Source organism: Entelurus aequoreus, linkage group LG20 (genome assembly GCF_033978785.1).
Source record: "Entelurus aequoreus isolate RoL-2023_Sb linkage group LG20, RoL_Eaeq_v1.1, whole genome shotgun sequence".
Classification (NCBI taxonomy): Eukaryota; Metazoa; Chordata; class Actinopteri; order Syngnathiformes; family Syngnathidae; genus Entelurus; species Entelurus aequoreus.
The window spans coordinates 47,580,045-47,596,805 of record NC_084750.1 but is presented as its reverse complement, the minus strand read 5'-3'; the positions used below and the strand labels follow the sequence as shown (position 1 = coordinate 47,596,805).

Sequence of the window (16,761 nt, the reverse complement as noted above, 5' to 3'; positions counted from 1 at the left end):
CCCTCAACGGCGTCACGAGTCAGGTTGGTTAGTCTCAACGGCGGCGGGGAGTTAGAGAGGCCGCTGAAACAGGAGTTCCAAGGGGTGTTAATTTGGTGAGTGGGGTCACCAGTCTAACCATAGCACAAAGCCCAACGGCTGACGTCGGGATTCTAATGTACAATCTGTGTTTCCCACAACACCAGAATAAGTCAGCTCGTGCCCAAGGGCCTATCCTAGAGCCATCTATCAGTGTGGTGCACCAGTAACGGTTGATGTCACCCAATTTGTTGGGGGATGAAGAGGGTCCTGTAATTTGAAAACGCGTGTAATTCAGCTTTTGGGCCACAAAGGGAAGAAGTCGGGTGGCATTGTCAACAGAAGGGTACACATGTCAGTCAACTTAAAAGGGGCGGGGTAAGTGTGGGAAAAGGGACGTCCAGCGGAAGAAGCAACACAGTCACCCAGGTTTTGGCATCCACCTGAGCCACAGGTTGTCTGCACCCGCTCCTAAGGTCAAAGGTCAAAGTTACCAGGCCTTCGGTGGTGATGTCATTAGCACGCACAGATGTGAGCCTTTGAAACACCACCGAGGTGGGGTGGTACTTTAGGTGCTACAGAGGGTGTAGAGGTAGTTAACGCCCTCTCAAGGACATTAATTTTAATAATTCCTTTAGCGTCTGTATCAGTCAGGTCAACCCCCAAAACAACATAAAAGGGACGATGGGCACAACTTACCAGAGTATGTTGTCTGCATCCGACACCAATGGTTCAGGGTTGAGTCGTAACAAATATAGAGGTTATTACCACGGTAATAGCTATTGTGTCCCCCGTAATTAATCACACTGCACAGGTCAAAAATAAGTCTTGCTATCCCCTTTGACCCAGTCTATTTAAAGTCCGCTGTATGTTCTTAGACACTTGTCAGTCACTGTCGTCAGGAAGGATGAACTGAGACACAAAGACAGTAGAACACGCCCAAGCACCAGTCCGTCAGGGAATACTAGTCGGGTGTAACATCCTGCCTTTCGTCTATCAATATCAGAGTAATTTAGGTAACAAAACGGGGATAAACATCAAACTTTTCACTTAATGTAACGACACATATAGTTATGCTGAAAACAAGCAAGAAAAACTAAGAAACATTTAGCATACTGGATTGGTCTCACACAAGGATATACAATATAGAAGTTGAAAAGAGTAATGTAGGTAGAAAATCTCTCTCGTCTCCTGGGCTGAGGGGCAGATGTTGTGGCGATGTCAGCAATGACATCCGCTGGTAATCTGTCAGGTTTTTCAGCAGTAGTGCAGAGGGAGAGGTGGTACCAGGTGTCCCCTTTACCAGCCAGTCGAAGGGCGTGGGACGTCCGTTCCACGACCTTGAAGGGACCAGTCCACCTGGGCTCCGTCCACTTGCGTTTGATGACCTTGATCTTGACCCTCTCAGCGGGCGTAAGGGAATCTGTACAGAAGAACTGGCACACAAATTCTGCAATTTTTTGTGTAAACTACCATTTTGGTTTTACGCTGAGTCCTCCTTCCATGGTGGGCTGCTGGTCCTGTGAATGGCTGACCTGTATGCAGCTCATAGGGTGAAAAACTCAAAGGGCGGTAAAACAGTTTTATTCACGGACCTTCGAATGATCATTAACACTAATTGCAACATGTCAATCCAATTAAATTTGGTCTGTGCACAGATTTTAGCCAATTAGTTTTTAATGTTCTGGTCCATCCTTTCAACCTTACCTTGGGACTCAGGATGGTACCCCAAACCTGTCTTCTAGTCCGAAAGCCTTTTCGACCAAGGCTAAGTGAGTTTTTTTTTTTTTAATGGTTGCCGTTGTCTGACCTAATCTTTTTGGGGAAACCATGTCGGGGTACTAGGTCATTCACAAGTCATTTAATTACTGATATTACATCCTCTTTTGAGGTTGTTGTTGATTCCGGCCAACCACTGTGATTGTCAACACAAGTCAGTACGTACCTTTTCCCTTGTACCATATTGATCATATCAGTGAAATCAAAGACTATACATAGTTCACCCTCACCTCCTCCATATTCTAAATTTGATATACTAAAGTACTATCGATGTGTAAAATCATTATTTTCAAATTAAAATTAGTTATAACTTCTTACCCACGGGAAAAACGTTAAAACTATGGAATGAGTCTGATTATTGTCGATTTTGTTCCAAGGAGTCTGTTTCCACCCTCACTCACCCCCTTCTGTTTCTGAAAAAAGGACTGTGTTAGTCATACTATCACTTTCAGAAACATCTAAGAAAAAGGTCAGCTAATAGTCAAGTAGCGGAGGATAGGTCATGTTTGAGGTCAATGATTGTGTCTTTAGCCTCTATGGTCCACTGGGGGGTGTTGTTAGGGTAGGGGACCCCTTAGCAATATCAAAAATAACTCAAACTCAACTAAACCCTAACTTTTATGTAACTTATTCAATATGGTGAAAGTAACAAATATGCTTATATTTATATTGTCACCAATACTAGAAAAATACTACCCTTGTGGCGAATGCTTTAGCAATAGTATTTTGAAATTTTACCTCACCTGGTGGCCCCAATAATTCATTAAGTCAAGCTCATGTTGTAGAAAGTTGAATGATGCAGACACGTTTGTTACTGAATACTTTCTATCAGACTTCTGTCTTGACGACTATGTGTATGTAATGAGCAACTATAATTATTTGATATGCTTAAATGTGTAATGTGTCGTTTTAGCTCAGCTGTTGTGTAGCTGCTAGCTCCTCGTAGCCTACAGGTGTCTAAAGTGCAGCCCATAGTTATGTGTTTAACATAACCATGGGCTAAACCTAATCTTTTGAAAATGTGGTATTTGGGTGTCGGTGTAATGTTTGGCAGCTATGCCGTGTCTTATCATTGGACCTAAGTTCTTTGGTTTTGTAGGCGAGACAGAGAGCAAGGGAACAATGTGGGACACTATTGTGTCCATCTTATACCATGCTAGCTGTTGCAAAGATAGGTCAACATGAGCAGCAACACCTTGAGTTCCAACATATATAAATAATCATAACATATGGCGAGTCGGGTGGCAGAACACACGGAAGCATCTCAGTCAGTCAGGGTTTTCACTGTTAGAGCAGTTGGATGTCAGCCATTCCTGTTGTTTCAGGCTGTGGTATGAGCTCATGGAGGAGTCTTGGTAGTGGTGTCGCAGCTGGGTGGTTCAGCCGTCAGGTAACACCAGGAATGTTCTTTCTTTGCGATTTGAATGTCAGGGTACAGTCTGTAAAGGAGGTCCAGCAATCTGAACCGGAAGTGGTTTGGTGACAGGTAACCTTCTTGGGACCCCAGCGAAGCCTTCGACCTTTAAAGAGGAAGCACACAGTTTTTTTGGTACCTCTGCATTCAGAATCGAATGGGTGGCTGATAAAATTGTCCGTTGACACTCATGTCCAGCAGGGGTCCTGTCGGTACTTCCTGCTGCGGCTCCTGATGTGGGCGTCCTCTTACACGCCTTCGTGTTCGTTTGTTGGCACGACGGAACCTTTCCTGTTTGGAAATGTTCGGACAGTCACGACTCCAGTGACCAGGCTGGTCACAGCCGAAACAGTGTCTACCCCAGACCGGCTTTGAAGCATCGTGCTGTCCACCACCCGAGTCCAACCGCACGTCTGTTGAGGATTCTTTCCTCCACCTGTTGGAACTCAAAAGCAAGGTCACCCACTGCTGAATATACCCTAGCTGATCTTTGACCTTTTGGTTCTTTTAACCTTTTATCTTCAGCGATCTGTAATTTAAGTAGTCGTTTCCTTGTTGCTCTGTCATTAGCCCTATTTTGCATGGAATGAATAAAATGTCCTGCCATATATTGTTTTTGGCATTGTGTATATCAGGGTTAACTTTGTCCAAAGTGTTTGGCCAAAGGTTCCCTCCCGGAGGTACAGGTGGGAAAGCAAGGTCAACAATGGCTTGCATGTATACATCGGCAAGAGACTTATATTGTAGTATGTCCAAAGTGTTAATGTCATGTGTCAAAAATGTCTGCTGGAGAAAATGGTCAGACGTGTACAAGGGGTTAATTTTTGGAGGCAAAGTCTGGGCGGGTCGTTTGAATTGTCTTGCGCATGCGCGGCAGACAAAAAACCAATCAGTCCATTCTGTCATTAATCATCGGTTCTTTTGCTGCATTTCGTTTTTCCACGTAATCCCCGTTTACTTTTATCATACGCCAAACTCTTAAATTCTCTCCCTGAGTGCTCCATTTTCACCAGCGCGCACACACACACACACACACACACACACACACACACACACACACACACTCAGCAGCACACACACACACGAGCACGCGTAAGCACTCCCGCACGCACACACACACACACACTCAGCAGCACACACACACACGAGCACGCGTAAGCACTCCCGCACACACACACTCTGCGTTTCACTTTACCATTAAACTTCCAGTTACTTTTTTTTCTTTTTTTTAAATTTTATTTTACCAGACGTTTGAGTTCACGGCTTTTCGAGTATTGTAAACTCCCTCTTAACCCTTTCAAGGAACGTTCTCCTTTTTTTTTCTTTTTTTTTCTCTACCTGCTAGTTCCATTGTCGACAACCGTCCATTCAATTGATCATTACACAGTAATGATTAATCACATTTTTCCCCGACCACCATCACATTCCTGTCTGTCACACTCCAAGGCCATGTGTCTATTTCTTTATGTTTTAGTGTCTTATCTCACTGGGATCTTTCAACCCGCTTCCTTATGTTTCAGTGTCTTATCTCACTGGGATCTTTGAACCCGCTTCATTACGTTTTAGTGTCTTATCTCACTGGGATCTTGCAACCCGAACTCATTAAGGGACGACCAAATTCCCAGGGTAAGCTACACCCAACTATTATTTCACTCGTCAATGAAACTGCCCGTCACGGTAATCGAGACACAATGGCCTGAGTTGACCACTTATTTACAATTTTAATGCAATGGCAGGCTCGGCAAAAATGCAATCAATCTATCAAAATCACCAATCTGTGCCTGGGATTATAAAACAGTGTTTGACTTACAGACTTCAGGACAGACTCCTAAAGCAGATTTTATATAAAAAGGCTATGCTCACCTTGTATTGGCCATTTGAGTCTGTCCAGAAGATTGCAAGAAGTCATCAATCAACAGCGTGCCATCTCGGACGAAGCCCCCAAATTGTTGCGTTGACCAGCATTCCTCCAATGGGGAATTCAAATTGCTAGTCTTTCCCAGATTCTTTTCATGGCAATAAGCTGATGTTTATATGCAATCAACAGGCAGTAGTTGGTATTTTGTGGTTTATTCTCCAAGCTTAGAGGACAAACGTGAGACCAATCTAGTACCCCAGCGTTCCCCAGCTCGGTCTCCCCTCCAACCCCCGGAAGTCCCGTGATCTTCCCTCTGTCCCTCGCCCCCACTCCCTTTGTTTAGACTACTCCGAGTTATCTCTACTCTGACACATTCCAATCTAGAAGGCCAACACCTTACTATGAGACTCAAAAGAAGGAAGAATACTAGCTATTCTTTATATGACTATAGGAGTTTAGAAAGAAGTAACACTTAAATATGGATATGATTCTGATCTGCTTCCCACACTACCTAACATGCATATATATAGTACTAATATGTACATGTATACTACCTAATATGCACATATATAGTACTAATATGTACATGTATACTACCTAATATGCACATATATAGTACTAGTATGTACATGTATACTACCTAATATGCACATATATAGTACTAATATGTACATGTATACTACCTAATATGTACATATATAGTACTAATATGTACATGTATACTACCTAATATGCACATATATAGTACTAATATGTACATGTATACTACCTAATATGTACATATATAGTACTAATATGTACATGTATACTACCTAATATGTACATATATTGTACTAATATGTACATATATAGTACTAATATGTACATATATAGTATATAATATGTACATGTATACTACCTAATATGCACTTATATAGTACTAATATGTACATATGTACTACCTAATATATACATATATAGTACTAATATGCACATATATAATACATAATATGTACATGTATACTACCAATATGCACATATATAGTACTAATATGTACATATATAATACATATGTACATGTATACTACCTAATATGTACATATATAATACATAATATGTGCATATATAGTACATAATATATACAAAGTAAAAAGCAGTGAAGTTGTCACGTTGTGTAAATGGTAAATAAAAAGAGAATACAACAAATCCTTTTCAACTTATATTCAATTGAATAGACGGCAAAGACAAGATATTTCATTTTCATTAAAAATTAAATTAACTTGCAAAAGACTTACATATTTTTGACAAATGCAATTGGAAGATTGTCATACACATTTTTTATAACATTTTTTAGATGTTTGACTTGAACGCACATTTTCTCATTCATTTCTTCTAACATTTGTTTTGTTCATCTCTCACATGTTCTCATTTCATATCTGGCTCGCCCACACCGCCCATCAAGTATGTTTCTAATGACTACACACTCTCTGCACTAGAGTCATCAAGTATGTTTCTAATGAATACACACTCTCTGCACTAGAGTCATCAAGTATGTTTCTAATGAATACACACTCTCTGCACTAGAGTCATCAAGTTTGTTTCTAATGACTACACACTCTCTGCACTAGAGTCATCAAGTAAGTTTCTAATGAATACGCACTCTCTGCACTAGGGTCATCAAGTTTGTTTCTAATGAATACACACTCTCTGCACTAGAGTCATCAAGTATGTTTCTAATGAATACACACTCTCTGCACTAGAGTCATCAAGTAAGTTTCTAATGAATACACACTCTCTGCACTAGAGTCATCAAGTATGTTTCTAATGAATACACACTCTCTGCACTAGAGTCATCAAGTAAGTTTCTAATGAATACACACTCTCTGCACTAGGGTCATCAAGTAAGTTTCTAATGAATACGCACTCTCTGCACTAGGGTCATCAAGTTTGTTTCTAATGAATACACACTCTCTGCACTAGGGTCATCAAGTATGTTTCTAATGAATACACACTCTCTGCACTAGGGTCATCAAGTTTGTATTTAATGAATACGCACTCTCTGCACTAGAGTCATCAAGTTTGTTTCTAATGAATACGCACTCTCTGCACTAGAGTCATCAAGTATGTTTCTAATGAATACACACTCTCTGCACTAGGGTCATCAAGTATGTTTCTAATGAATACACACTCTCTGCACTAGAGTCATCAAGTATGTTTCTAATGAATACACACTCTCTGCACTAGGGTCATCAAGTATGTTTCTAATGAATACACACTCTCTGCACTAGAGTCATCAAGTATGTTTCTAATGAATACACACTCTCTGCACTAGGGTCATCAAGTATGTTTCTAATGAATACACACTCTCTGCACTAGGGTCATCAAGTATGTTTCTAATGAATACACACTCTCTGCACTAGGGTCATCAAGTATGTTTCTAATGAATACACACTCTCTGCACTAGGGTCATCAAGTTTGTTTCTAATGAATACACACTCTCTGCACTAGAGTCATCAAGTATGTTTCTAATGAATACACACTCTCTGCACTAGAGTCATCAAGTATGTTTCTAATGAATACACACTCTCTGCACTAGAGTCATCAAGTAAGTTTCTAATGAATACACACTCTCTGCACTAGGGTCATCAAGTAAGTTTCTAATGAATACGCACTCTCTGCACTAGGGTCATCAAGTTTGTTTCTAATGAATACACACTCTCTGCACTAGGGTCATCAAGTATGTTTGTAATGAATACACACTCTCTGCACTAGGGTCATCAAGTTTGTATTTAATGAATACGCACTCTCTGCACTAGAGTCATCAAGTTTGTTTCTAATGAATACGCACTCTCTGCACTAGAGTCATCAAGTATGTTTCTAATGAATACACACTCTCTGCACTAGGGTCATCAAGTATGTTTCTAATGAATACACACTCTCTGCACTAGGGTCATCAAGTAAGTTTCTAATGAATACGCACTCTCTGCACTAGGGTCATCAAGTTTGTTTCTAATGAATACACACTCTCTGCACTAGGGTCATCAAGTATGTTTCTAATGAATACACACTCTCTGCACTAGGGTCATCAAGTTTGTATTTAATGAATACGCACTCTCTGCACTAGAGTCATCAAGTTTGTTTCTAATGAATACGCACTCTCTGCACTAGAGTCATCAAGTATGTTTCTAATGAATACACACTCTCTGCACTAGGGTCATCAAGTATGTTTCTAATGAATACACACTCTCTGCACTAGAGTCATCAAGTATGTTTCTAATGAATACACACTCTCTGCACTAGGGTCATCAAGTATGTTTCTAATGAATACACACTCTCTGCACTAGAGTCATCAAGTATGTTTCTAATGAATACACACTCTCTGCACTAGGGTCATCAAGTATGTTTCTAATGAATACACACTCTCTGCACTAGGGTCATCAAGTATGTTTCTAATGAATACACACTCTCTGCACTAGGGTCATCAAGTATGTTTCTAATGAATACACACTCTCTGCACTAGGGTCATCAAGTTTGTTTCTAATGAATACACACTCTCTGCACTAGAGTCATCAAGTATGTTTCTAATGAATACACACTCTCTGCACTAGAGTCATCAAGTATGTTTCTAATGAATACACACTCTCTGCACTAGAGTCATCAAGTAAGTTTCTAATGAATACACACTCTCTGCACTAGGGTCATCAAGTAAGTTTCTAATGAATACGCACTCTCTGCACTAGGGTCATCAAGTTTGTTTCTAATGAATACACACTCTCTGCACTAGGGTCATCAAGTATGTTTCTAATGAATACACACTCTCTGCACTAGGGTCATCAAGTTTGTATTTAATGAATACGCACTATCTGCACTAGAGTCATCAAGTTTGTTTCTAATGAATACGCACTCTCTGCACTAGAGTCATCAAGTATGTTTCTAATGAATACACACTCTCTGCACTAGGGTCATCAAGTATGTTTCTAATGAATACACACTCTCTGCACTAGAGTCATCAAGTATGTTTCTAATGAATACACACTCTCTGCACTAGGGTCATCAAGTATGTTTCTAATGAATACACACTCTCTGCACTAGAGTCATCAAGTATGTTTCTAATGAATACACACTCTCTGCACTAGGGTCATCAAGTATGTTTCTAATGAATACACACTCTCTGCACTAGGGTCGGCCACCCTGCACCACTGGCAGCAGTTAGCCCAGCCGCACCTCGGGGTCATCCTGGACGCCAGACCAGGGGTGGTGTCCAAAGGCTACAGACCCCTTGAAATGGAACTAGAAGAGGTGTGTGAGTCCATAGACCTGCAGGACCAGCGCTATGACATGAAGATGCTTGATGTTGCAGGCGTATTCATGGGGCAGCTTTGAGGAGGAAGAAGCAGCAGCAGATCGCTACTTCCAGAACTTACCCACCTGCTCGCCAGCAGGGCCCTGCACCAGCAGCAGCCTACCGCCCGCCCACCTGGTCCCGCTTTCTCCCCCCTTACCATCTCCCTCACCGCATCTTAGCAACACGGATGCACTAGGTAAGAGTGAAGTGCACTAGGTAAGAGTGAAGTGCACTAGGTTATAGTGAAGTGCACTAGGTAAGAGTGAAGTGCACTAGGTAATAGTGAAGTGTACTATGTAAGAGTGAAGTGCACTAGGTAAGAGTGAAGTGTACTATGTAAGAGTGAAGTGCACTAGGTAAGAGTGAAGTGCACTAGGTAAGAGTGAAGTGTACTATGTAAGAGTGAAGTGCACTAGGTAAGAGTGAAGTGTACTATGTAAGAGTGAAGTGCACTAGGTAAGAGTGAAGTGTACTAGGTAATAGTTAAGTGCACTAGGTAAGAGTGAAGTGCAGTAGGTAAGAGTGAAGTGCACTAGGTAAGAGTGAAGTGCAGTAGGTAAGAGTGAAGTGCACTAGGTAAGAGTGAAGTGCACTAGGTAAGAGTGAAGTGTACTATGTAATAGTTAAGTGCACTAGGTAAGAGTGAAGTGCACTAGGTAAGAGTGAAGTGCACACCTGCTCAAAACATCTCATGGCAACGTTTTACCATCAAAAGAGACATTTTCCCCCGCTAAAGAAAAGGAGTTTTATATTAACAAATCGATCAACACCAATCAGTATCGGATGATTTTGGTGGAAAAGTATGTGATGGCCATGAATGCCTTTGATCACCAATCCCCTCTGGATGACTCTCTATTTATTTTGAGCAGCGAGCAGCTAATTATGTGTCTGTGGAGCCGCTCCTCTAAACTTATAATAATCACCTCCATAAAGTGCATTTCTTAGCATCTTAAGTATCATTATGTAGTATCATATCATCACCGGAGGATGAGACTAAACATGTTACACAGCGAGCCAGGAGCAGGCATGTTCATAGCTAAACATGTTACACAGCGAGCCAGGAGCAAATAGCTAAACATGTTACACAGCGAGCCAGGAGCAGGCATGTTCATAGCTAAACATGTTACACAGCGAGCCAGGAGCAAATAGCTAAACATGTTACACAGCGAGCCAGGAGCAGGCATGTTCATAGCTAAACATGTTACACAGCGAGCCAGGAGCAGGCATGTTCATAGCTAAACATGTTACACAGCGAGCCAGGAGCAGGCATGTTCATAGCTAAACATGTTACACAGCGAGCCAGGAGCAGGCATGTTCATAGCTAAACATGTTACACAGCGAGCCAGGAGCAGGCATGTTCATAGCTAAACATGTTACACAGCGAGCCAGGAGCAAATAGCTAAACATGTTACACAGCGAGCCAGGAGCAGGCATGTTCATAGCTAAACATGTTACACAGCGAGCCAGGAGCAAATAGCTAAACATGTTACACAGCGAGCCAGGAGCAGGCATGTTCATAGCTAAACATGTTACACAGCGAGCCAGGAGCAGGCATGTTCATAGCTAAACATGTTACACAGCGAGCCAGGAGCAGGCATGTTCATAGCTAAACATGTTACACAGCGAGCCAGGAGCAGGCATGTTCATAGCTAAACATGTTACACAGCGAGCCAGGAGCAGGCATGTTCATAGCTAAACATGTTACACAGCGAGCCAGGAGCAGCCATGTTCATAGCTAAACATGTTACACAGCGAGCCAGGAGCAGGCATGTTCATGGCTAAACATGTTACACAGCGAGCCAGGAGCAGCCATGTTCATAGCTAAACATGTTACACAGCGAGCCAGGAGCAAATAGCTAAACATGTTACACAGCGAGCCAGGAGCAAATAGCTAAACATGTTACACAGCGAGCCAGGAGCAGGCATGTTCATAGCTAAACATGTTACACAGCGAGCCAGGAGCAGGCATGTTCATAGCTAAACATGTTACACAGCGAGCCAGGAGCAGGCATGTTCATAGCTAAACATGTTACACAGCGAGCCAGGAGCAGGCATGTTCATAGCTAAACATGTTACACAGCGAGCCAGGAGCAGCCATGTTCATAGCTAAACATGTTACACAGCGAGCCAGGAGCAGGCATGTTCATGGCTAAACATGTTACACAGCGAGCCAGGAGCAGCCATGTTCATAGCTAAACATGTTACACAGCGAGCCAGGAGCAAATAGCTAAACATGTTACACAGCGAGCCAGGAGCAAATAGCTAAACATGTTACACAGCGAGCCAGGAGCAGGCATGTTCATAGCTAAACATGTTACACAGCGAGCCAGGAGCAGGCATGTTCATAGCTAAACATGTTACACAGCGAGCCAGGAGCAGGCATGTTCATAGCTAAACATGTTACACAGCGAGCCAGGAGCAGGCATGTTCATAGCTAAACATGTTACACAGCGAGCCAGGAGCAGGCATGTTCATAGCTAAACATGTTACACAGCGAGCCAGGAGCAAATAGCTAAACATGTTACACAGCGAGCCAGGAGCAGGCATGTTCATAGCTAAACATGTTACACAGCGAGCCAGGAGCAGGCATGTTCATAGCTAAACATGTTACACAGCGAGCCAGGAGCAAATAGCTAAACATGTTACACAGCGAGCCAGGAGCAGGCATGTTCATAGCTAAACATGTTACACAGCGAGCCAGGAGCAGGCATGTTCATAGCTAAACATGTTACACAGCGAGCCAGGAGCAGGCATGTTCATAGCTAAACATGTTACACAGCGAGCCAGGAGCAGGCATGTTCATAGCTAAACATGTTACACAGCGAGCCAGGAGCAAATAGCTAAACATGTTACACAGCGAGCCAGGAGCAGGCATGTTCATAGCTAAACATGTTACACAGCGAGCCAGGAGCAGGCATGTTCATAGCTAAACATGTTACACAGCGAGCCAGGAGCAGGCATGTTCATAGCTAAACATGTTACACAGCGAGCCAGGAGCAAATAGCTAAACATGTTACACAGCGAGCCAGGAGCAGGCATGTTCATAGCTAAACATGTTACACAGCGAGCCAGGAGCAGGCATGTTCATAGCTAAACATGTTACACAGCGAGCCAGGAGCAGGCATGTTCATAGCTAAACATGTTACACAGCGAGCCAGGAGCAGGCATGTTCATAGCTAAACATGTTACACAGCGAGCCAGGAGCAAATAGCTAAACATGTTACACAGCGAGCCAGGAGCAAATAGCTAAACATGTTACACAGCGAGCCAGGAGCAGGCATGTTCATAGCTAAACATGTTACACAGCGAGCCAGGAGCAAATAGCTAAACATGTTACACAGCGAGCCAGGAGCAGGCATGTTCATAGCTAAACATGTTACACAGCGAGCCAGGAGCAGGCATGTTCATAGCTAAACATGTTACACAGCGAGCCAGGAGCAGGCATGTTCATAGCTAAACATGTTACACAGCGAGCCAGGAGCAGGCATGTTCATAGCTAAACATGTTACACAGCGAGCCAGGAGCAGGCATGTTCATAGCTAAACATGTTACACAGCGAGCCAGGAGCAGCCATGTTCATAGCTAAACATGTTACACAGCGAGCCAGGAGCAGGCATGTTCATGGCTAAACATGTTACACAGCGAGCCAGGAGCAGCCATGTTCATAGCTAAACATGTTACACAGCGAGCCAGGAGCAAATAGCTAAACATGTTACACAGCGAGCCAGGAGCAAATAGCTAAACATGTTACACAGCGAGCCAGGAGCAGGCATGTTCATAGCTAAACATGTTACACAGCGAGCCAGGAGCAGGCATGTTCATAGCTAAACATGTTACACAGCGAGCCAGGAGCAGGCATGTTCATAGCTAAACATGTTACACAGCGAGCCAGGAGCAGGCATGTTCATAGCTAAACATGTTACACAGCGAGCCAGGAGCAGGCATGTTCATAGCTAAACATGTTACACAGCGAGCCAGGAGCAAATAGCTAAACATGTTACACAGCGAGCCAGGAGCAGGCATGTTCATAGCTAAACATGTTACACAGCGAGCCAGGAGCAGGCATGTTCATAGCTAAACATGTTACACAGCGAGCCAGGAGCAAATAGCTAAACATGTTACACAGCGAGCCAGGAGCAGGCATGTTCATAGCTAAACATGTTACACAGCGAGCCAGGAGCAGGCATGTTCATAGCTAAACATGTTACACAGCGAGCCAGGAGCAGGCATGTTCATAGCTAAACATGTTACACAGCGAGCCAGGAGCAGGCATGTTCATAGCTAAACATGTTACACAGCGAGCCAGGAGCAAATAGCTAAACATGTTACACAGCGAGCCAGGAGCAGGCATGTTCATAGCTAAACATGTTACACAGCGAGCCAGGAGCAGGCATGTTCATAGCTAAACATGTTACACAGCGAGCCAGGAGCAGGCATGTTCATAGCTAAACATGTTACACAGCGAGCCAGGAGCAAATAGCTAAACATGTTACACAGCGAGCCAGGAGCAGGCATGTTCATAGCTAAACATGTTACACAGCGAGCCAGGAGCAGGCATGTTCATAGCTAAACATGTTACACAGCGAGCCAGGAGCAGGCATGTTCATAGCTAAACATGTTACACAGCGAGCCAGGAGCAGGCATGTTCATAGCTAAACATGTTACACAGCGAGCCAGGAGCAAATAGCTAAACATGTTACACAGCGAGCCAGGAGCAAATAGCTAAACATGTTACACAGCGAGCCAGGAGCAGGCATGTTCATAGCTAAACATGTTACACAGCGAGCCAGGAGCAAATAGCTAAACATGTTACACAGCGAGCCAGGAGCAGGCATGTTCATAGCTAAACATGTTACACAGCGAGCCAGGAGCAGGCATGTTCATAGCTAAACATGTTACACAGCGAGCCAGGAGCAGGCATGTTCATAGCTAAACATGTTACACAGCGAGCCAGGAGCAGGCATGTTCATAGCTAAACATGTTACACAGCGAGCCAGGAGCAAATAGCTAAACATGTTACACAGCGAGCCAGGAGCAGGCATGTTCATAGCTAAACATGTTACACAGCGAGCCAGGAGCAGGCATGTTCATAGCTAAACATGTTACACAGCGAGCCAGGAGCAGGCATGTTCATAGCTAAACATGTTACACAGCGAGCCAGGAGCAGGCATGTTCATAGCTAAACATGTTACACAGCGAGCCAGGAGCAAATAGCTAAACATGTTACACAGCGAGCCAGGAGCAGGCATGTTCATAGCTAAACATGTTACACAGCGAGCCAGGAGCAGGCATGTTCATAGCTAAACATGTTACACAGCGAGCCAGGAGCAGGCATGTTCATAGCTAAACATGTTACACAGCGAGCCAGGAGCAGGCATGTTCATAGCTAAACATGTTACACAGCGAGCCAGGAGCAAATAGCTAAACATGTTACACAGCGAGCCAGGAGCAAATAGCTAAACATGTTACACAGCGAGCCAGGAGCAAATAGCTAAACATGTTACACAGCGAGCCAGGAGCAAATAGCTAAACATGTTACACAGCGAGCCAGGAGCAAATAGCTAAACATGTTACACAGCGAGCCAGGAGCAGGCATGTTCATGGCTAAGCTAACTGCTAAGCTAGCTTGAAACAAGAGAAGAAATAAGTCAAGTTGAAGAAGTGTAAATTGAATCTGGTTCCAGCAGAAAGTAAACAGTTATTCAAAGGAAATAAATGAGTATATTAATAAGATAAGCAGTTATTCCCTATCGATTAAGAATGGTTACAAATAAGAATCTCAATTTATCAGGTAATTTATTTTTTATTGACACTCCTAGTTAACCATCAGGTGTTTTACCACGGCTATCATTATTATTGTTACATCCCTAGTATATAATATAACAAAATAAACACTATCATTATTATTGTTACATCCCTAGTATATAACAAAATAAACACTATCATTATTATTATTGTTACATCCCTAGTATATAATATAACAAAATAAACACTATCATTATTATTATTGTTACATCCCTAGTATATAATATAACAAAATAAACACTATCATTATTATTGTTACATCCCTAGTATATAACAAAATAAACACTATCATCATTATTATTGTTACATCCCTAGTATATAATATAACAAAATAAACACTATCATTATTATTGTTACATCCCTAGTATATAACAAAATAAACACTATCATTATTATTATTGTTACATCCCTAGTATATAATATAACAAAATAAACACTATCATTATTATTGTTACATCCCTAGTATATAACAAAATAAACACTATCATTATTATTATTGTTACATCCCTAGTATATAATATAACAAAATAAACACTATCATTATTATTGTTACATCCCTAGTATATAACAAAATAAACACTATCATTATTATTATTGTTACATCCCTAGTATATAATATAACAAAATAAACACTATCATTATTATTGTTACATCCCTAGTATATAACAAAATAAACACTATCATCATTATTATTGTTACATCCCTAGTATATAATATAACAAAATAAACACTATCATTATTATTGTTACATCCCTAGTATATAACAAAATAAACACTATCATTATTATTATTGTTACATCCCTAGTATATAATATAACAAAATAAACACTATCATTATTATTGTTACATCCCTAGTATATAACAAAATAAACACTATCATTATTATTATTGTTACATCCCTAGTATATAATATAACAAAATAAACACTATCATTATTAGTGTTACATCCCTAGTATATAACAAAATAAACACTATCATTATTATTATTGTTACATCCCTAGTATATAATATAACAAAATAAACACTATCATTATTATTATTGTTACATCCCTAGTATATAATATAACAAAATAAACACTATCATTATTATTGTTACATCCCTAGTATATAACAAAATAAACACTATCATTATTATTATTGTTACATCCCTAGTATATAATATAACAAAATAAACACTATCATTATTATTGTTACACCCCTAGTATATAACAAAATAAACACTATCATTATTATTATTATTATTGTTACATCCCTAGTATATAATATAACAAAATAAACACTATCATTATTATTGTTACATCCCTAGTATATAACAAAATAAACACTATCATTATTATTATTGTTACATCCCTAGTATATAATATAACAAAATAAACACTATCATTATTATTATTGTTACATCCCTAGTATATAATATAACAAAATAAACACTATCATTATTATTGTTACATCCCTAGTATATAACAAAATAAACACTATCATCATTATTATTGTTACATCCCTAGTATATAATATAACAAAATAAACACTATCATTATTATTGTTACATCCCTAGTATATAAC

The 16,761-nt window shown here is 41.0% G+C and overlaps 2 protein-coding genes across 5 annotated transcripts in view; one reads left to right on the top strand and one right to left on the bottom strand.

Moving 5' to 3' along the window:
- Positions 1 to 16,761, bottom strand: part of LOC133636335 (oocyte zinc finger protein XlCOF22-like) — a 520,633-nt gene that overhangs the window by 188,781 nt on the left and 315,091 nt on the right. The gene's annotated exons all lie outside the window — the stretch shown is intronic.
- LOC133636319 (trafficking kinesin-binding protein 1-like) overlaps positions 1 to 16,761 on the top strand; it is an 84,489-nt gene that overhangs the window by 58,156 nt on the left and 9,572 nt on the right. For all 4 annotated transcript variants that reach the window (XM_062030215.1, XM_062030217.1, XM_062030216.1 and 1 more), the window contains 2 exons: positions 9,229 to 9,347; positions 9,409 to 9,589. In XM_062030215.1, the coding sequence (XP_061886199.1) occupies positions 9,229 to 9,347; positions 9,409 to 9,589 (300 nt within the window). The remainder of the gene's footprint in view (positions 1 to 9,228; positions 9,348 to 9,408; positions 9,590 to 16,761) is intronic.